At 40.5% G+C, this 20610-nt stretch overlaps 2 protein-coding genes across 4 annotated transcripts in view; one reads left to right on the forward strand and one right to left on the reverse strand.

Annotated features, from left to right (window-relative positions):
• Positions 1 to 48: 48 nt before the first annotated feature.
• On the reverse strand, positions 49 to 12934 carry znf451 (zinc finger protein 451). 3 transcript variants are annotated; one of them, XM_053620551.1, is made up of 13 exons: positions 12522 to 12933; positions 11989 to 12078; positions 8757 to 8831; positions 6838 to 6951; positions 6619 to 6733; positions 6322 to 6472; positions 5009 to 5135; positions 4590 to 4749; positions 4283 to 4427; positions 2467 to 3974; positions 2282 to 2344; positions 2108 to 2185; positions 49 to 556 (listed from the first exon to the last, which is right to left on the reverse strand). In XM_053620551.1, the coding sequence occupies exons 2-13, from the start codon at positions 12043 to 12045 to the stop codon at positions 516 to 518; spliced, it is 2634 nt and encodes an 877-aa protein (XP_053476526.1). In that variant the 5' UTR covers positions 12046 to 12078; positions 12522 to 12933; the 3' UTR covers positions 49 to 515. The 3 variants fall into 3 exon arrangements, 1 of the variants encoding a protein (XP_053476526.1); XR_008385523.1 differs by having other exon boundaries at positions 439 to 556; positions 1410 to 2185; positions 12522 to 12934; XR_008385524.1 differs by having other exon boundaries at positions 439 to 556; positions 1410 to 2185; positions 12429 to 12523.
• Positions 12935 to 15363: 2429 nt separating this feature from the next.
• The window catches only part of dst (dystonin), a 148462-nt gene continuing 143215 nt past the window's right edge, over positions 15364 to 20610 (forward strand). The window contains exons 1-3 of the mRNA XM_053620544.1: positions 15364 to 15559; positions 15908 to 15942; positions 16514 to 16699. Of these exons, the coding sequence (XP_053476519.1) occupies positions 15379 to 15559; positions 15908 to 15942; positions 16514 to 16699 (402 nt within the window). The 5' untranslated portion in view covers positions 15364 to 15378. The remainder of the gene's footprint in view (positions 15560 to 15907; positions 15943 to 16513; positions 16700 to 20610) is intronic.

A 20610-nucleotide genomic window follows, 5' to 3' on the forward strand; every position in this document is an offset into this window, starting at 1 on the left:
GCTCAAGGCACTGTGAAGAGGATGGTTCGGGTGGACCTTGAAATTTAAAGGATCTGGAGAGATTCTTTATGGAGGAATGGTCTCAGATCCCTTACTGTGTATTCTCCAACCTCATCAGGCATTATAGGAGAAGACTCCGCTGTTACCTTGGCAAAGGGAGGTAGCACAAAGTATTGACTAAAAGGGTGCCAGTAATTGTGGCACTCCTATATTTAACAAATATGTATATTTTTTGGATAAACTTGTTTGCAATTGTTTGATATCCATGAGAGCAGAGTATTTTTGTTAATTTTTTGAATAAAAGGTTAAACAATAAAGACAGTTTTTCACAGCCTTCTTTGCTTGTGTGTCATTCAGGGCTAAGTTTAAATAAAGTTAACACCAGTGTTAAGCTTAGTTTTCTTTATTTACTCCTCAGAACACATTCACAAAAATTTAACAGCTTACAGTTGCTACATGAACAACATGAAAATAAAGGACAAATTCAATGGTGTGTGTTTGTGTGTAGCTTCCGATCAAAAGTCCACCAGGCTTCTCTTCAGAGCCTCTTCCATCTCTGACAAAGTGAGAAAATTGCAAAAGAAAATTAGATATCAAGTAATTCCCATGTACGTGTGTACGTGGGGGAACTATAGGATGCGTTAATGTACCAAAAACACAAATAAACTTAATAATTAGCAAGTGGGGAAAATGGTCACATAAAATGATGCATATACAAGAAAATGAATAGAATATTACTTATAGATTCCAGTTTGTTTTCAGGAATCCTTCAGTCCCTCAAGGATTTTGCGATCGCAGAAATGAATGCAAAATCAAGGAAACTTCGCAATATTTGGAGGAGCTTGCAATTTTTCAAAATTACCGCAGATTTGGGCTAAGACACGTTGTGTGACGTCATCACAACGCGCATTCAGTCATAGCCCTCTTCGATTCACGTGCATCGCATATGAGTACAGCTAAAACGTTTCATTTACCAAACATCACTGCAAAAGACCACGCAAAACAATTTCGCGCAATTGCCAAATTCAAGTAATTTTCCACAAAAAGCACAAAAAACTCTGCAAAGTTGCATGGCAAAGTCTGTAAAAAAAAAAAAAAAAAAAAAGCTGCAGCAAAATAGAAGCGTATCCTATTTGCAAGTAGTTTTTCCATGATTAATCAACTCAATCTATCACTCGCACGTTCTACCATGACTTGCATACGTTTTCACTCCCCTGAACTTTACCACATCTTTATTGTTACAACCTGGAACTTTAATGGACTTGATTGGGATTATGTGTAATGAATCTACACAAAATAGCCCATAATATTAATGTGTGTGTTGGGGGGGGAGGTCACTATAGTTTGCAACATTATTTACAAATTTAAAAAATATATAAATAGTGATTGCATATTGATGCAGTATTCACCCTGTTGCTGTGAAACCCCTGGTGCAAGCAGTTCCCCTCAGAAGAACACCAATCTCAAAGTGAAACATGATGGTGGTAGCATCTTGTTGTAGGAATGCCTTTCATCAGTAAAAACTGGTCAGGTTTGAAGGTAGAAGGATGAAGCCAAATACAGGGTATTTTTTAAAAGAAAACCTGCTCCAGCCTTGAGAATGGGGTGGAAAAGGATAGAAACATACTGCCAAAGCGACATTGGAGTGGTTCGAAATCAAGTACCTTCAAACTTGGTGGTTCTGATTCTGCTCCTGAGCTTGATTTGGTTACCAATTGTATACACACTTCTACTTCCTAACTAATCTGTTACAGCAATTTGACTAATTCTTCAGTATAATACATTTCCCACAACTGTCTCTAGATAAAGAGTGCCAAGTGCTACATTTTCCAGTCACATCTAAGACACTTAACAGACAGCCCCAAACACCTCACCGTGTAAACAAGGCCTCAAACAATGCTCCTTGTCACCCAAAGCTTCTCTTATCCCTTTAATAGCCCAGTGTGAGTTTACCAAGCTGATTTCACAGTTATGCTGGTACCTCTTTTCAGAGATTCAAAGCTGGCAAAGTTAAAAACACGATTAATTAATGCAAGCTCAGTCATACACTCTTAGGAACTATGTGCACGTTGAGGCAACTGTTGAAAAGAAGAATACCTTGACCCACCCTGATCAAATGCTGTTGGCTCCTTTGCTTCTTCTGCACTTAAAGCCAAAGCCAGTTTAATCGCCTCATCAAAGTCATCTGAGGAAACAAAAGGTTTTCTGTGACGTCACATACACACATACACACATCCATATACTTAAAATAACCAGAAATAGTAGATTCTTGCAAATTCACCCTTGTTCTCTTTGGAAGTGGTGCTTGAAGCAATGGCTGTCTTTACATCCTGAAACTCCTCAGCTAGAAAAAGAAACATGTCAGTGAGTAAAATAACCACTTGTTCCCACTTTGTGATGTGTCTCAGGGTTACGTTCTTAATAAATGTAGAAATTCAGAGTTACCGATTCTCAGTTAGACCTCACCATTCTTTTCGGCAGAGATTTCCTCTGCGTTCAAAACCTTCTCGATCGAGGCATCTTCCCTGCTTGATCCACCGCATCGAGAGGACATACACGGTTCCATTAAGCAGTGATGGGTGTGGTAATGCGAGTGGAAACCGGGCACATCCTTGTGGCTCTCGGAACACAACTCGCAGACGACATCAAAGCTTTTGTCCTTGCCCAGGGCCTCGTGCTTCAAGTGCATGTGCGTTTTCATCTCGGCGTAAGAGCCTGTCTTTGCCGCGCATCGGTGACAGATGTATCCACATTTGCCTTCTATGGCCAGCTGCTTCATGCATCTTGTAAAGGTGGACTTGGTTTCCTCTTTGGCTTTTTGGGTGCCCATGCATGGACAGAGTTGGGGAAGGCTTTTACTTGTTGTCGGTACCTCATCAGAACTCTCTGTGACTGAAAGAGATCCATTCTCTATTTTATCCAAGTGGTAGTAATCCTTGCTGTGCAGGCTGGAGTAGTGCTCTAGGAACTCCTGCTCAGACTCGTACAGCATGCTGTCACAGAGTCCACAGAAGTAGCGAAGGAGCAGCTGATTATTGTGCTCGTTAGCACAGTGCCGGCGGAGGGTCGACTCTTTAAAGAACTTCTGTGGACAGTGGCCACAAGCGAACCTCTGGAAGCTGTGACTGGTCACATCGCTGCAATGCTTGAGCACCACCGCTTCAGAGTCAAATATGTCCTCGCACATTCGGCACAGCCACCGTTCCTTGTTTCTGATATCGTGCGGAGTGGAAACAGCTGGCCCGCTGTCTACCCTGGTGGACGGTTTCTGAGAAGGACTAGACAAGATTTCCTCTTGAGTTTTTTCTCTTTCTTCATAGTAGGTGTGCCCTTGATGGGAAACACCAACATGAGACAAGATGTCCTCAATCCTTGGCATGTCTGATTTGCACAGCCTGCAGTGGAAAAGGAAGTTGGACAGATGAGCGCCGCCATGGAACCTGCTCATGTGCAGACGAGCGATGGACGATTCGCCCATTAGCTTGCCGCAGACGGCACACTTGTGAAAGATTTGGTTGGCTGCTAGAAGATGCTTGCTGGCTTGATCCTCCTCCAGGAACTGCATGCCACACTCACAGAACCAAGCGAGTTTCGAGGCTCGATCACACTTAGCTTGAGGACTTGAGCTGGAGAGTCTCTGCCGCTTGGCAGGGGACCAAAGACAGTCGTTTTTGTCTCTTTTGTCCCTATGCGATGAAGATACAGTTGCACTGGCATGTTTAGAGGGGTGACTGGCGGTACCCTTGAGGCCGTGTCGGATTTCGCTGTAGTTGCTGTAGACTAGAAGTGCTCGCTCCATGCTGCTGATCATCTCCACCTCGTGCTGTGTTTGTTCTCCGTGTTCCTCGATCTGTCTTTGGCATAGGAAGATTTTGGAGCAGGAAGTGCATTGGCTCAAAACAGTCAGCTGCTTCATGACCTCAGCCACGCTTTGATCGGCTTCTGCAATAGCACAGCCCTGTCTGCAGTGCACACTGGGAGAGCAGAAAGGGCACAATAGCACCACATACTGTAAAAAAAAACAACAAACTGGAATAATATAATCTTGATGTTTTCCCCACTCGTCCAAGGGACTTTTTTGTTTCTTAAGTCAAATGATGAGGGCCCTCAGATATCAGAGCGACACAATTTGTCTATATGTTTCAAGTTAAACATTAATTGGAACAGGATGCTTAAGACTGCATATTGTGTCATTGCTATTGATTTTATATATATCCTTTTTTTTCTTTTCTTTTTTTTAAAAATGTTTTTAAAAAATAAAATAAACAAATAAAAAACTTACTTGAAGTGAGCCTTGGCTTCCATGTGTGAAGTAAGCACCTTTGAACAAGCTGTGCATTTGACTCTAAATGCAATATCTTTACATAAAGCAATTAGCCGGTTCTTTGCATATCGTGGAACTGGAATTGGCCCCGATGACTTCATCTCTGTCATGAGAATATATATATATATATATATATATATATATATTTTTTTAAACATAAGAGTGAGCTTTAATATTTCATTTCCACTGACCATATAAAGGAGTTTTACAATCTATGGGGTAAGTGAGTAGTTTGAATAGCTAGGAGCAAGGTTTCAGCACTAACCATGTAGAGAGACAGACTGAGTGAAGTGGTTTTTGGCTGCCATGTGCTGGAGACACTCATCTTTGAAGTTAAAGAGGAGGAAACAGGCAGGGCAAGCGAAGCAAACAATCAACTGGCAGGTCTGAGAGCTGTCATGAGCACCAGCATTCGAGGAAGACAGCTGCAGTGGCAATCAAACATAACAGCTTCACTTCAGTGGTGCTGAGATCTTAAAGAAACATTCTGAAGTATTTCTAAATACATTGAAGTGGACAACACCAACATTTCATCTGTCGTTTTTGCAAAACAAATGGCTGATCAAATCAAATAAAATCAGCAAACTGGTATCTGCTCCCCTTCATCATTTAGCAAGAAAGATGCATCATCTATTAAGTAAGATAAACTAAAAAAACAAAAAAAAAAAACAACAAAAGGCAAACCTGAGAGTCTAGATGCATTCTCCAGTGCTCGCTGGTGTCAAAATGACTACCACAGGCCACGCAGGCATACAGAGAAGCAGGGCTGCCCTTAAGTGTGATAGTGGGGTCACATGGAGAATGGTCAAATCTATAAATTCAACACACAATAATATTAACATATGCATTTAGGAACATAGACTTGTAATGGCTCACAAATCACTTTACAAAATATCATTCTATATGACAACATTTTTACATTCTAAGCCTAGACCTGCCAACCCTGAAGAGGAATAATTACATCTATTCATTTAGCAGACGCTTTTATCCGAAGCGACTTACAAATTAGGAAATACAAGCAAATGAATAATATGAAGTCCCACACAAGTACACAGAAATACAGTTTATATATATATATATATATATATATATATATATATATATATATATATATATATATATAATCCTAAAAGATTACTAATGAGAAGTGGGGGAAAGGGGAGGGGCTTTAGTTAATATCAGTTGGTGTGTCTCGACCAGCTCCCTAGTCCAGTAGTCAGGGTGCTGATCAGGGACTTTCCTTGATTTTAAGGGCTGCCTCAATCGCAAAATCCTTCCAGCGCACTGGAACATTCGCTCCCTAAAAAAATCCCATGGCAAAAACCAGGGAGTATCGATGCTCACTACGTTTCCACTGGACACGACGTCATATTTTCTGAAGCCTCTCAGCTCGAAAAACACGGCGGACGAACTGTCGGCCAACGTTGTCTACGAACGTAAGCAGCTTGTTATCATTGTTGTGGCTCTCAAATGATTACTCGCGTTAGTAATTTTTTAACTTTGACATTCTATATACGGTTTGTTTGACTTGCGTGTTTAATGAGTTTTTAAAAATCCACTACATAGCTTAGTATCATGTACCATGACAGAAACGCATGTGATTGAGCTAACAAACTTACATGACATTTAATGTCAAAGATATCGGTCCTTGGTTGTTGATAAACGCCAGTTTTGAGGTTTTACAATGAGAGTACGTAGTCATGTCGCTGGTACACAATATATCAATTCATGACCTAGGGAGCTGATTGACACACGCCCAGTGAGTTCAAAACACCCAAGCGCCTCTCTGATGAGTTTCATAAGTCGATTGGTTCATTTGCCATTATTATTTTTTTGGGGGGGGGCATAAATCGTACTAGTTTACTCCAATGTTAGAAAGCGGAACGCCTTCTCAAAATACGTACAGGTTGGTAGTTCTGTAAGCACAATTCATGGGACGCAGGTAAACACGGACACATGTGGGAGTAAGCCAATTCGTATAAATGTAAAACACTTACCGTTTAAGGTGACCCTCAAGCAGAGGGACATTTTCATATACCCGTCCACAATTAATGACGGGGCAGGTTTGAGGGGAGGACCTTAACGAGGGATTGGGAGCCGATCTGCGCCTCCAGCCTGTGCCAGTATTGATGATACCAGGCTTTAATCCTGAGGGAAAAGAAGTTTGAAGGATTCACCAAACGTGAAGAAAAAAAAATCAGTGTCCTGTACTGTGCTGTAAGGTTTGTTTTGCACAACGAAACACATGATTCTTCTCCACCAACTTTCTATGAGCTATGCAAGGTAATATCGACCTGGCATACTCAGCCAGATGTCCACACAGCGTTTGGCATCACTGCTGTCCTCACTGCTGCATCGACTCACTGCCAACTCACGACGGCCGTGAGCTTGCTGCGAGATCATCTTCTCCTAAAGGGCAAATACAAGCATGGCCCTTGACTACATGATGAACACATGCATACTAAAATTGTCAGTAATGTTCAATCTTTTTTTTTTTTTTAACAAGTACAGACCTTAAAGGCTTTGCACTTTTCTGCCCGCTCCTGTTTCTCCACAGCTACCTGGCGAGCCAGTCTGTCCAAGGTTGAAACTGCTTGGGCCTTCTGTCTGTCCACCTGATCCTCAATCTAGCAATTTCATTTACAGTGGGGTGAAAGAAAGATGATTATTATATAAGATAAGTGCAGACACTTTAGAACACACTGTATTAACATCAAGAAAAGGGGTCAAGTTAAATACTCTAGAGATATGTACATGTATGTATACACACACACTAACTGGGAAAGATTTGTCCTGTGCTCATCCCAGAACTCTTATTCACAATATGCTCATACTGAACATCCTTTCAAAACAGTTAATACTGTTGTTACTCTTCTACACCTGTTGCCTTTTAAGTCTGGTCCCTCTCAGGGTTTCTTCCTCATATTGTCTCTGCGTTTTATTTTGATGCCGTCACCTCCGGCTTGCTCATTGGGGATCTAAATATAAATCAACGTCCAGATTTCTGTAAAGCTTTTGCAGCTTTGTGACAATGTCTGTTGTTAAAAGTGCTATACAAATAAAACTGAACTGAAACAATTTGGATCACTCTAACTAGAGACAGTAAATACAAACACTATTTAATGCTGAAGTATAAAACTGAACTATTTTGGTTAATAAAATGAAAAAGAAAAAAAAATCAATTATTGAACAAGTACATATAAAAATAAATAAATAAAGTGTTAAACTGTCTCTTTACCTCACCCCGATTCACAACTGTAAGCTTATAATAAGGATTTATAATTTGAGCTGTCGTGTCGGATTTCGCAGGAAACGCGAGTTTGATGTCATTCACCTTCGTGTGGTTACGTCACGTCCGTAAAGAGAAAGAAGAGCTGGCTACCATATCGTGTGTGTGGGGGCTGAGGATGGTGGCGTGTTTGTAGCTTGCTTTTATAAGAGTTGCTTAGAATTGAAACTTGTGATCTAGATGGCTGCTTTAATCTGGATCGTTCTAAACGTAATCAATCATCGCTGACATCTGGGGAAATCAGCTGTTGTCAAAACCAAGAAACCTCAAACTGCAGAGAACCTGCAGTCAAAAAGGGAAAGTGACAGGGCCGGTGCTAAACCTAGAATAAATATAGGCATGGTTTTTGAGACGTGGTGATAACTCCAATATCTGAAGGGACTGAAGACTGACGCAGAGATGGGTTTTTTCCTGCTGAACATGTCAGACATTTCAGTGGCTCAATAGGTAGCTAGCTAAAATTAGCACACTTATTGGCTTTATTCAGCTAGGAGTTTCCAATGTTTGTTTGTTTGTTTTGCTACACTTATAAATTACACTTATTTTCTGCTAGCTAGGAGAGGGAGTAATTCCCTTAGTTCCAAGAAAACGCTATTCGCCGCCACCTCCATTGTGAAGGATCAGTGCTGATATACAACCCATAACTATACCTCAAACCATCAGAGTCATCCACACAGAGGAGCAGTGCCGAAGCACAACTCGCGTAAAAATAAATAAATAACTCTGCAAGTAACTTGCAATTTTAAGTTTCAAAACAGAGATGGCGTTAGAGGGGAAAAAGTTTTAATATAAATGTAAGACCGATATTACAGTAGTGTATTTGGCTCACCAATCAAGTGCACTTAAATGCCTTGAATAAAATACAAATTTTAAAGTCCGAGTGTACATAATGACGGTGGTTAAAATATAATGATTTAGGTAGTCGATGGAACTAATCTTAAAATGTATCCATATTTAACTGCCAGTACTGTAAACTGTAATTAAACCTCCACATCTTATAAAAGAATGTATGTTTTATATGTCTATATTTTATCCTACATGTCCTATATTTAATTAGCTGGTTCAACAACTCTGCTTTGAACAGAGTTGAAACCTGGCACGTTTCTGTGCCAGGTTTCTCTGCCCTGGATGTATGACACACACCGTACACACTCCTGCATCGTCCTCTCCTTCGCTCAGCAGGTCGATGCACTCCAGAACAGGTCTAAGCGAACCCTCCTGAAAGGAGAAGAAGGTCACATTTATGGTCACATTTCACTAATACAGTTTATACATCACCAGATAAGACCTAAACATTTGGCTGACACAATGTGACTGAACAGACACGCCACATGATGCTCTCAATTTTGCATGTTTAAAAGTTCCTGAGCACCTTAGAGGGCAGTTTAAAGTCTTTCAAGCGCCTGAGATGGAATAGACGCTGACGGGCCTTCTTCACTAGGGTGTTGATGTGACAGGACCATGTCAAGTCCTGTGTGATGTTGACACCATGGAAAACAACTGTGCTAGATGACAGAAGAATTCAGAAGAAAAAACCCCTTCACAACAGATGGCTAGATCAAGAACATCCTGCAGGAGGTAGGTATATCCGTGTCAATGTCAACAATCAAGAGAAGACTTCACCAGAGTAAATACAAAGATGCATCAGAAACTGGACCATTAGAGTTTGCCAAAAACATCTTTAAAAAAAAAAGCCTGTAAAGTTATGGAACAACATCCTAGGGACAGATGAGACAAAGATCATCTTGCAACACAATAGCTGCGTTTACATGGACAACAATAATCCACTCTTAATCCGATTAAGACCATACTCTAATTAAGAAACTACCATGTAAACAGCAATTTTTACTTACCTTAATCTAATTAAGGTCATAATCGAAGTAAGCAATAATCTAATTAAGACAGGTGGAGTACTCCTGTTTTAGTCGCATTATGGACGAGTATTACAGACATGTAAACACCTTAATCACATTATGAACGTCGTGTGGGAGTTTTCACCGCATTTTGCGACAGGACACGATCACACACGGCAGTTTTACGTTTTACGGCGAACAAGAGAGTTCGGCTGTGTCCCAAATCGCATACTTTCCTACTACAGGCCTGTAATGGAGAAAAATACATGCATCTCGGCTACTATATAGACGGTAACTACGCGATTTGGGACACACCCACCGCTTCAAGCAGTTGTCTATTAGCACGTACAGCATGACAAATAATCTACTGCACTTAAAGCGTTCGTAAAAAAAATAAATAAAAACACCCAAAACTGTATACGGTACCACAATGAAGACGAACTGTATGTTGATACGTGAAATTCTGGAGGGACGTCGGACGGCGTTGCACGGTGACGTAATGACGCGGGCTGTTAATCTAATTATGTTCTATAACATGTAAAACGGGTACATGAAAGGAGTATTCTAAAAGCGACTCATGTAAACACCTTAATCACAATATTATCTTAATCAGAGTAAGGTCAATAATTAGATTACTGCTGTCCATGTAAACGTTGTCTGAGAAGAGAAGAGTATGGAGAAGTGAAGGAACTGCTCATGATCTGAAGTATACCACTTGATCTTATGGTGTGGGCATGTATGGCTGCCAATGAATACAATGGTTCTGTTGTATTTATAGATGATGTAACTGCTGACAGAAGCAACGGGATGAATTCACAGTGCAGGGTGACAAACCCAAAGCCTCCTTTGATAGCAACCCAAGACTTTTTTTTCACCCCCAGTCAAAGAGGTGGAATGATCTACAATGGCCAAGTCAAGATCCATCCATGATGCAGTTGTTGATTGAAATGTTTCACTTTGACTTTTGAAGAAAAATAGCCTCACATCACCACAGATCTACATCACAGATCCTCCATCATACCCAACAGTGTTGATTAGATTCTTTTCCATATAAGCACCACCCTTTTTACTCCAAACCCAACTTGGGTGTTTGTTGCCAGAAAGCTTTATTTTTTATTATTTCTCATCTGATCACAGAACCCAGTTCCAGTAGTCGTCCCCCTACTAAAAAAAAAAACAACAACAGTCAAAGCACTCTAAAGCTGTACCTAGAGGCAGGAAGGCAAAGAGTCAAGTCCAAATCAAAAGTGTGCATTGAATGCTGCCTTCTGAGATGACTCAAAAGGTCTCATAGATGTATCCTTTGCCGTCGTACATATCCCAGAATCCCGTGTGTCAGTCAGTGTGGGAGAGAGGTTGCAGTCTGTGGAAAAAGTTATTCGAAATGATAATTTTAAAACTTGATTTTATTTCTACTGAGAAACGACTGGTGTAGTTACAGTATTAATGCCAAGGATGCTTTATTTCCACTACAATTTGCATACCGCCCAAATCGCTACACGGATGATGCTATCACGCATCTCCACACTTCTCTGTGCCATCTGGACTGCAGAAAGGGAAATTATGTTAAAATGCTGTCTGTTGTCTACAGCTCAGCATTTAACACTAGAATACCCTCCAAACTCACCACCAAGCTGGAGGACCTGGTTCTGACACCGTCACTGGGCCAGTGGATCTCCAACTTCCTGATGGACAGACCATACGCAGTTAGGGTGGGCAAACACACCCCCCCCCTCCCCCGGGATGTGTATTGAGCCCCCTGCTGTACTCTCTTTACACCTATGACTGTGTGGCCACTTCCAACTCTTCCACCATTATTAAACACGCTGTTGTGTTGGGCCTGATCTCCGATAACGACGAGAAGGCCTATTTTAAGGAGAACTGGTGCCAGGAGAACAATCTCTTCCTGAACGTCAGCAAGACAAAGGAGCTGGTTGTGGAAAGCAGGAGAGGAGCCATCATCCACTCAAGATCAACGGGACCCCAGTGGAGCATGTGGACAGTTTCCTTTACCTTGGTTTTTTCGGGCCTTTTGGTGATCCCGAGGCCACCAGTGTGTTCTTTCTTGTTAATAGGTGAGATAGCCACACAATGTTTTTGCTCTTCCTGATGGGTTTGCTTGGACTTGCATCAAGCTTTCAACATGGTCATACCAGACTTCAAACTCCAATTTAAAATAAATAAATAAATAAATAAATAAAAAACTGTGGGGTTAGCTGAAGATGAGAATCCACAAGAGAGAAGCCAGAAACGTTGAAGGATCTGGAGATATTGTGTGTTGAGGAGCACTCTCATCATCATCATCCAATAAAAAAAAAAAAAGAGGTTGTAGAAAGCACAAGCCTAGATTGAAGGGTGTGCACACCGATTAAGGGGAGACTTATCAGTGCAGCTTCTAGTGCTGTTTATCAAAACATTATGGAGCAGTTTAACAGTTGCGTGGAAATAGAAATGTTTCTGTGACAGACGTGAGGATTTCATCCATGTGCATCAGTATCAAAATGCTATGTTAAATTGCTTACAGAGACAAATTCAACATCGTCTTCCTCTGCGTCTTCAGTGCCTGCATTACTGGACATTGTCCTGTGTGTCTTAGTTCCTGAGTCTCAGATCTGTGAAGAAGAAAAACACCACCACATGAGCATTTTATTGCTGTTACCCATCAGACTAACACTCATTTCTAATATTGGCAGTGTTAGATACTAAAAGGCGCTTTACAAACTTTTTAATAACATTTTTCATTAATAACAACTCCTTAATTAGCACTAATACCATTCATTTCCCATGCTAAACGCTGCTTAATGCTGACATTTCGTGTCTAATGTTACACTTTACTCAGGCTAGTTCGCTAGCCAGCTAGCTCCTTTTTTTTAAGCTCATGTCTATACTACTATCATTATTGACTAGTTATCATGATGTGCTAAAATAAAACAAGCTTTTCATAATTTTTACGTTCACATACATTCAACACCGACGTCACAACATAACAAACAGAACCACGACTATAAAAAGGGTCCACGGAATACAGATGAGGGTGTGAGAAGAGAAAACATACCCGCTTGGATTTACAGCTGTGTGGCATTTAGCGCCGATTAAACACACACAAACACACACGGTGAGTTTTCAAAGTTAAAGTCATCGGGCGCCAGAGAACACAGGAAAATGGCAGCATTCAAGTAGCAATTAGCCGTTGATGCTAGCTGCTACCATACGGCAACGCGTCAGCCATATTGAGAGGGGCGAGATTGTCTTGAAAACAACTGACAACTGGAAGTACAGAGTTGTTTGGGGGGTGTTTAAAAAGCGAATTAACATTTCAATTATCAAAGTATATGACAATTTAAAATATAAATAGAAACCCAAAAGACTGTTGTTTTTTGTTGTTGTTTTTGGGGGTTTTTTTAAGCTGAATTCACGCTGTTATTTCTTGTTTTTGACTTTTCAGCGCCGCCATCTTGAAGTGACGTCACGGAAGTCGGAGCGTTCAAAAAAAAATTACGAGTTCATACGGATCTTTCCTCCTGGGAAAATTTAAACTTGGTCATGAACGAAGCATCATCCATTATAAACGTGTAAAGAGATACGGGTGTACATGGAAAACATCTGTATCTTGCTTTAACAGATTAGCGTTGGTTTAAAAAAAAAAAAGGGCAGCATAATGCAGGTTATGTATAGCCTATGTAAATATATAGGTTTGTGTGTAAAGAAAAAAGTTATTGACAACAAAAACCAAAGATGTTATTGGAGGTAAAAGAAGAATGGTTATACAGATTTAAAAAATAATAACAATAAATCTAATCAACACTGTTAAGCATGGTGGAGGATATGTGATGTTGTGGGGTTGTTAGGATGCATAATATCACGGACGCCATGAAGTTCCAATAGATTTTAAATTCAAATCTCTTTTCAACAAGAAGCTACGTATGAGTAAATGCTTGTTTCTGTGGTCACAGAACCATTGTTGTGTGGATTTGGATTTGTTTGTTGTTGTTACTGTTGTAGATTATTGTTGTTATCCCACTGGAAGGTCCAGCCATGATGCAGTCAGAGGAATCCATGAAGTAAACCCCATTGAAAACCTATGGCGTGACCTTGTGTGTACTTGCATGTAAATATAGGGTTTGTGCATATATACATATAAAACGTTATAAACTAAATAGATACATTTGATGAGAATATAGATGAGGATACTGTTAAAAAAAAGGCGTATCCAAATTCAGTCCGAAAAACGATATACAGTGTCATGCAGCTAAACACATCAGTTTCGTCAGTTTCTTTACTTGAACATGTAGTAATTAGTTTAACATATTATTGTGATAGAGCCTTAAATCGTGGCAAATATTGGTATCTGACTTCCTATCTGCATATGCTCTAATATCCTCAGCTTTGTAATTAAGTAGAACAATTCATTCTGAAGCAGGCAGGCTTATAGGGTGGTACAGCAATTAGCTTTGCCTCCTCACAGTCCCGGGTTTGATCCTGAGCTCAGGTTACTCTCTGGAGTTTCTGTGCATGTTTTTCACATGTTTTTTCCTCTGGGTTCTCTGGTTTCCTTCCACTTCACAAAAACATGTCAGTAGGTGAATTGGCTGCACTAAATTGCCCCTAGATGTTTAATGCCTTTTACATGTATGTGTGCATGGTATGCTGTAATGAAATGGTGTCCTATTCTGGGTTTATGTGTAAGATAGGCTCTGGATTCATCTTGACCCTGTGTGCGCTGATTCTCCCCGTGCTTTGCGGGTTTCCTCCCCCAGTTCAAAGACATGCATTGTAGGCTGATTGGCATTTCCAAATTGTTCGTGAAGTGTGAATGTGTGTGTGATTGTTCCCTGCGATGGGTTGGCACCCCATCCAGTGTCCCCCCCGACTTGTGCCCCGAGTTAGGCTCCAGGCTCCCTGCGACCCTGTGTAGAATATGCGGTATGGAAAATGGATGGATAGATGGGTCCATCCACCATGCTCTCTGTTATTCTTATTCTTTAGTAGAAGTAGCTATTAATCAAGGTCAGTCATGTCTTGAGCCTGTAAGGAGGACTCCAGATGGATGGATAATAATAATAATGATAATAATAATAATTATTATTATTATCCATCCATCCATCCATCCATCTTCTGTACCGCTTATCCCAGAGGGTTGTGGGAAACCTGGTGCCTATCCCATTGAGCATGGGGCACACCCTGGACGGGGTGCCACTCTAACGCAGGGCACACTTACATATACATTCATACATTATGGACACTTTGGACATGCCACTCAGCCTACTGTGCATGTCTTTGGACTGGGGGAGGAAACCGGAATACCCAGCGGAAACTCCCGCAACATGGGGAGAACATGCAAACTCCGCACACACACAGGGCAGCGGCAGGAATCAAACCCCCAACCCTGGCAGTGTGAGGTGAACGTGCTAACCACTAAGCCACCATGCACCCTATTATTATTATTATTATTATTATTATTATTATGATGATGATGATGATGATGATGATGATGATGATGATGATGATGATGTAGCAATCAAGGTCCAGTCTGTTTTGAGTACAAAATAACAGCCTGTGAGGAGGACTTATTTAAAGTCCAAAGATGTCAGCCTCAGTGTGTGTGTGTGTGTGTGTGTGTATGTTAATCTGAGGCAGAGCCCGCAGTGTGGGCGCAGGTCGGATGCCTTTAAATATCGTGCTCTCTGCAGCTTTGCTGAGCTCAGATGCAGATGCGCTCTCGCTCTCTCTCTCTCTCTCTCTCCCTCTCTCTCCTGCATGAGCAGTAAAAGCAGGGCCCGTGCTGACTCATGCCCGACTTACGTTATCCAGATCAATGGAGCTGCTCGTAATGGTGACTGTAAGGAGCGCGCGCCGTTAGCCTTAGCCCATAGATATGTGCGTATGTGCAGGTGGGGCTGCGCTACATCGCGATGATCGCTGCGGCTTTTCTGGTTTTACTGAGACCCTTGAGCGTTCAGTGCCTGCTGCTGCTGCTATTGCTTTTGGTTGGAACGGTGGCCACGATCCTGTTTCTCTGCTGCTGGCATCGGAGGCTTCGCCATGAGAAGATCCCTATAAAATCCGTCTTCTCGAGGCGATCGAGGAGTCGTGGTGCGTACAACGCCTCATTGGCGTGAATCCAAGACTTTGTTGTTGTTATTATTGTTGTTGTCTTAAATAAACTGTTTCAGCGTGTTTTAGTGTGCTTTGGTCCCTTTTTTTGTATCTCAGTCGGGTTTATGCGTTCATCAAAGCGCGTGACTCCTGGCTCGAGCGGCATCCGCGCGCGCTCCTCTATATGTCATATAGGCTGCATCGTCTGTCCTGCAGAATACAATGTGTTTAACAGTGCGACATGTTTATCTCAATATTCCGATTAATCGAGCAGGCTGTCATTTTAAAGATAAATACATCAGGCTATCAGTGCTCGGGTGTTTCAATCTTTCCCGTTTGTTCCAGAAGCTGGTCTTCGGGCGCATCATTTTCGAGCTGAGGTAATTTCTCTTTCTCATTTTTATGTCAAGGTCATTTTAGGAGATGTAATTATCTTCTGGGGATTCGTATACAAGATGAATCCGGTTTTCTTTTTTTTCTTGGAAAAGTTCTGCTCTGTTTTCCCCCTATTATGACACTTTCAATGTGTGGCACGTAAAATACGCATTGCGCATGCGCAATCAGTGCATCCTCTAACCTAAATATTACTAACCCGTGGAAATGTGAGCTGAGGTAATTCCTTCTTTTTTTCTTTTGTCAAGGTTATAATTATCATGTAATTATCGTCTGGGGATTATTATACAAAAAAATGGGCCTGCTTATGGGAAAGTTGTGATCTGCTTTGCTTTTAAACACTTTTAAAGTATGACAGATTTAACGAGTTTTGGAGCGTATCCGAAAATACTGCACTGCGCATGCGCAATTAGTAGCCTATACTTGCTAACCTCAGTACGTTCAGTACGTATGCTGAGTGTGGAAATGGGAGCGTTGCTAAAGTTAAGGTAAGGATTTTAAACAGTAGATACTGTTTACGGAAGTGAATGTGTTAGGCTATGTGGTGTGTGTTGACAGGGTTTTCGGCACAGCCCGCGCCATGGCCGGAGGAGTACAAGAACCCGAGTGTGTGAAGAGCGACCTACGGTTGATCCAGCAGAGAGTGAGCCAGATTCCAGCAGTGCTGTGAGGAAACGCAAAGTGACCAAGAGAGTGCAGCCTGAGTTTTATCACTCCGTCCAAGTAACCCCCACGCGCAGACCAGTAGGTGTACGTTTCACATTTCTGTTCTCCTCACATCCTCAGGAAATTTATTTTGTTCATATGTAAACATTGTCCATTGTATTGTCAAGATGACTTTGATTTTGGTTAATTCATAAGCTAAACCTCTGAACTAACAAGGGTTTTTCTTTTCTGGGGTGCTTAATGGTTGAAACCTTCTACAGCAGGAACTTTCAAACTTTTTATAGCTAAGGACCCAATTAACTATCAAATAAACAACTCCGGTTTCCTCCCTTAGTCCAGAGACATGCATAGGCTGATTGGCATGTCCAAATTGTCCTTAGTGTATGAGTGTGTGTTTGTGAGTGAGAGAGTGTGTCCTGCGATGGATTGGCACCCTGGCCATGGTGTACCCCGCCTTGTGCCCGATGCCCCCTGGGATAGGCTTCCCTGTGACCCTGAAGGATCCATCCATCCAGATGGATTTTGAACTTCCAGATGGATGGATGGATAAATTCCACAGACCCCCTAAGCACAGATTTATTTTGTCAGTTTATTAGAGCTGTAGAGCATCATGTTTCTGAACGTTCCACCAACAAATTCCAGTTTGACATAATTTATAGCACTGCTTGTTTTGAATTGAGGTTTGGATACTCTTATGTATGATTACGCTGGGTTGTAATTGTTGCCACTGTATCAACACTTAAATTACAGACCAGTGCTTTACAGACCCCTGAAGCATTCTTTGAAGGGTTTAAACAGTGTAAATGAATTCATTTAATAATAATAAAAAGGTTCCTCAAGTGTTCCTTGGATGGTTTTTGGTTCTAACTGGGAGCTTTTCTGAGAACGAAACCTTTATTGTAGCGTTCTACACAGAAACTCAGTGTGTCTGACTGTGCACTAAAAATACTGCAGTGGAATTGACACACATCATCACAGCTTCTGTAACAGCTCATTGAGAAAGGAAAGACTTTCATAGACTTTCATAGATTTTGACACGGTTCATTAAAAAAAACAAAAAGCCCACCAGAATGTTTAAAGATGATTGGACAGAGAATTATGCATTTATATTCTCAGCTTCAAGTTCAAAGGAGACGTGTCTCATCTGTTCAGAGTTTGTGGTGCTAGTCAAAAGTGGTGTTGTGATTAGTTCCTGTGCTGATAGCTAGGAACTAATTGGCAATGGTTAAACACTAAAAGGGAACTGGTGCAAAAATGTAACATTGATCCTCATGATAAGTTCCACTGACTCATAGGTTAATACTTAACATGGCTCCTCAGGCTGATTTCTATTTAGCTCAAACACAGTGAATCAATTGGATGAATCAATTTAGATGAGTTCTGTTTAGGTCATGGGTTAACCTATGAAAAACCTATGAACCTATGAAAACATGGTTTTGTTTATTTTTAGTTCAAAAGATGGAACCGGATGTTGACAAGTTAAGAGTTGCAACACACGTGCACGTTCTCTGTTCAGCTCTGGTGTGTTTACTTAATGTGATAAATACTGACCAGAAAAAATGACAACCTATTACATGTAGCTTGAATAGTAGGTAAACTGATTATATTCTGAAACATTTATTATTATTATTATTATTTTAATTAATTAATTAATTAATTAATTAATTAAAGCCCATTATAATACACTACTAGAAAACCCTGGACTGATGTGAAACTTTAAGTCTTTCTGCAAAAGGGCTGTATGGATGGTTTGTTGTCTGCCAACAAGAGAGTTTTGTCTCAGCCAAAAACTCTTACCAACTTTTATTGACTCTGAGGACATATTTATTTATATATATTTTTATATACACACACATACATATACATATAATGCATGTGTGACTCCTTATTTTCAGCACTGTATGTGTGGTGTGTATGTAATGCTGTATTATCATTTTATGTAATATACTCCAATATACAGCCAACACCAGAATTACTGGTACTTTTCATGAGAATAAGCTCAATTGAATAGCGAATATAACATGAATAACTCATGTCATTAGTGATATTTTGAGTGTAAACATTTTGGAAGCTAGAATTGTCTAGCTTTATTTTTGCTCAGTATTTCTTAACTACTGCATTGTTTGTTTGCAAAATTATAAGTTCTTCTAAACAGTATTTTCTTACGGAGGTTGTGTTTAAGAGTTTAAAAGTCTGTGGTCGATTGAATCCTCTTTGCCTTCATCACCATCTTTCTCACTGTTGGGCAAAACGTAAATCACACCAGACATTTGAGACATTTTTCCTTATGCCACTGATGGTGCTTAAAGGCTTATCCATATTTTATATCTCTTATGTGACTTGCGGTCAACAACCATCTGTCTCCTTTATATGGAATGCTCTTTGGGTTTCCCTGTGGTAATGGATGACGGAACCCTATATCCCAAATTGGAGTGCAGTGGTCCTCATTTGTGCATGCCCATGGGGTGTGGGGTTCGCAAGATTGTCTCATTTCTCTGTTTGGGGTTCAAGAGAGTAACGACGAGTACCTTCTATATCACCCGTGATGTGATCTGGGGCAATGCTTATATCAACGCTGACTCCTCCACAGTCTCTTTGTGATTATTATTAAAATTGAGGACCAGTCACAGCAAAAAGGTTAGCAGACAGCAACAAAACGACTGAAACAACATTGAAGCCACTTGGAGAAGGACTGCAGGGGGTGCGGGTGCAATTTGGGACAGGGCCAAAGGTGTTTGTGTGCGATCCTATATTTATACCTCAGGAAAACAGGGGTAGGGAATAACAGATTTCCTTGAGACTGAGAATAAATAAAATAAAAGAATTGTGTATTTATTCTAAATATTTGGTAGGGGTGTCAATAATTTTACCACATTTACTGGTGCCACAATTTTACGACTAATTTTAAGAGAAGTTAAACAGTTTCTCCTGTTGTTTTTGTGAAACTTTGAATTAAATATTTTATTAATGCCTATCTACTAAAGGTTGGCAATAATTCTGGAGCTGATTTGCATGTACGAATAATAAATAATAATAATAAAAAAGGCGTTACTAAACAAACTAACATTGTGTGTCAAATAGCATGCTTATGTACTATTCCTGAGCTTTATTTAGTACTAGCACTGACAGTTTTCCTATTACAGTTAGTGTATAAAAACCTCTTAAACCTACCGAAAGGTCTGAGTATCAGCCTTCTGGATTTTCTAGATTATTACATATGTTTTAAAAGTAAGATTAGAGCTTTCAAAGTGAGACTTTTAAAGAGAAACGTCTGTTGAACGTTGTTGTGCGTGAAAATACAGTTCGACTTGGAAACCAGATGGACAGAGATGTTTTGGCTCTTACATGCCATCTAGTGGGTGCCGCACTTAATCCTCTAGATGTATATAAGATACGCGAACAAGTATGTGAACAATGCCACTTGCATAGCTGTGCGCACACATGCAAATGTGAAGTGAACTATATTTGTGCCTTAAAGTGCTGCATCACTCTCTTTAGCTTTACATTTACATTTTACGGCATTTGGCAGACGCATTTATCCAGAGCGACTGTTATCTCATTTATACAACTGAGCAATTGAGGGTTAAGGGCCTTGCCCAAGGGCCCAACAGTGTTGGGATTTGAACTTCTGACCTTCTGTTCAGTAAACCAGAGCCTTTCATCACTGCCCCTTTAGGTATAGATGAAGCAAGCTGGCACCACTATCAGCAGGAAATCAAATGGTATTGTGGGTAATACCACTGCTAATTTGATTATAAAATCAATCTTGGATGCAGAACATATTCTAATTATAATGGTTAACATGCAGGTCATTCATGGTAGATTTATCTTTAAATAGCAAGGTATAGGGGTGAGGCAGATTTTGAGTTTTGATTTTGGCCTGTTTAAAAAAAATTTTTTTTTTAGGGTGGGTTTAATTGGCCATTGGGATCAGAACATGACACAAACAGCTCTATCATGATACTGATTAAAAACACTAGTTTTTTTTT

The sequence above is a fragment of the Ictalurus furcatus genome, chromosome 3 (assembly GCF_023375685.1).
Source record: "Ictalurus furcatus strain D&B chromosome 3, Billie_1.0, whole genome shotgun sequence".
NCBI classification, from domain to species: Eukaryota; Metazoa; Chordata; class Actinopteri; order Siluriformes; family Ictaluridae; genus Ictalurus; species Ictalurus furcatus.

What these genes read in the sequence shown, in the direction of transcription:
- znf451 (XM_053620551.1), bottom strand. Translation starts at nt 12,045, where the DNA reads ATGTCCAGTAATGCAGGCACTGAAGACGCAGAGGAAGACGATGTTGAA. An exon ending in GAAGCCAAGGCTCACTTCAA is followed by an intron (nt 3,975 to 4,282) that starts GTAAGTTTTTTA and finishes CTGCTCTCCCAG; the next exon opens with TGTGCACTGCAGACAGGGCT. An exon ending in GCCAACAGCATTTGATCAGG is followed by an intron (nt 557 to 2,107) that starts GTGGGTCAAGGT and finishes TCACTTTGTCAG; the next exon opens with AGATGGAAGAGGCTCTGAAG.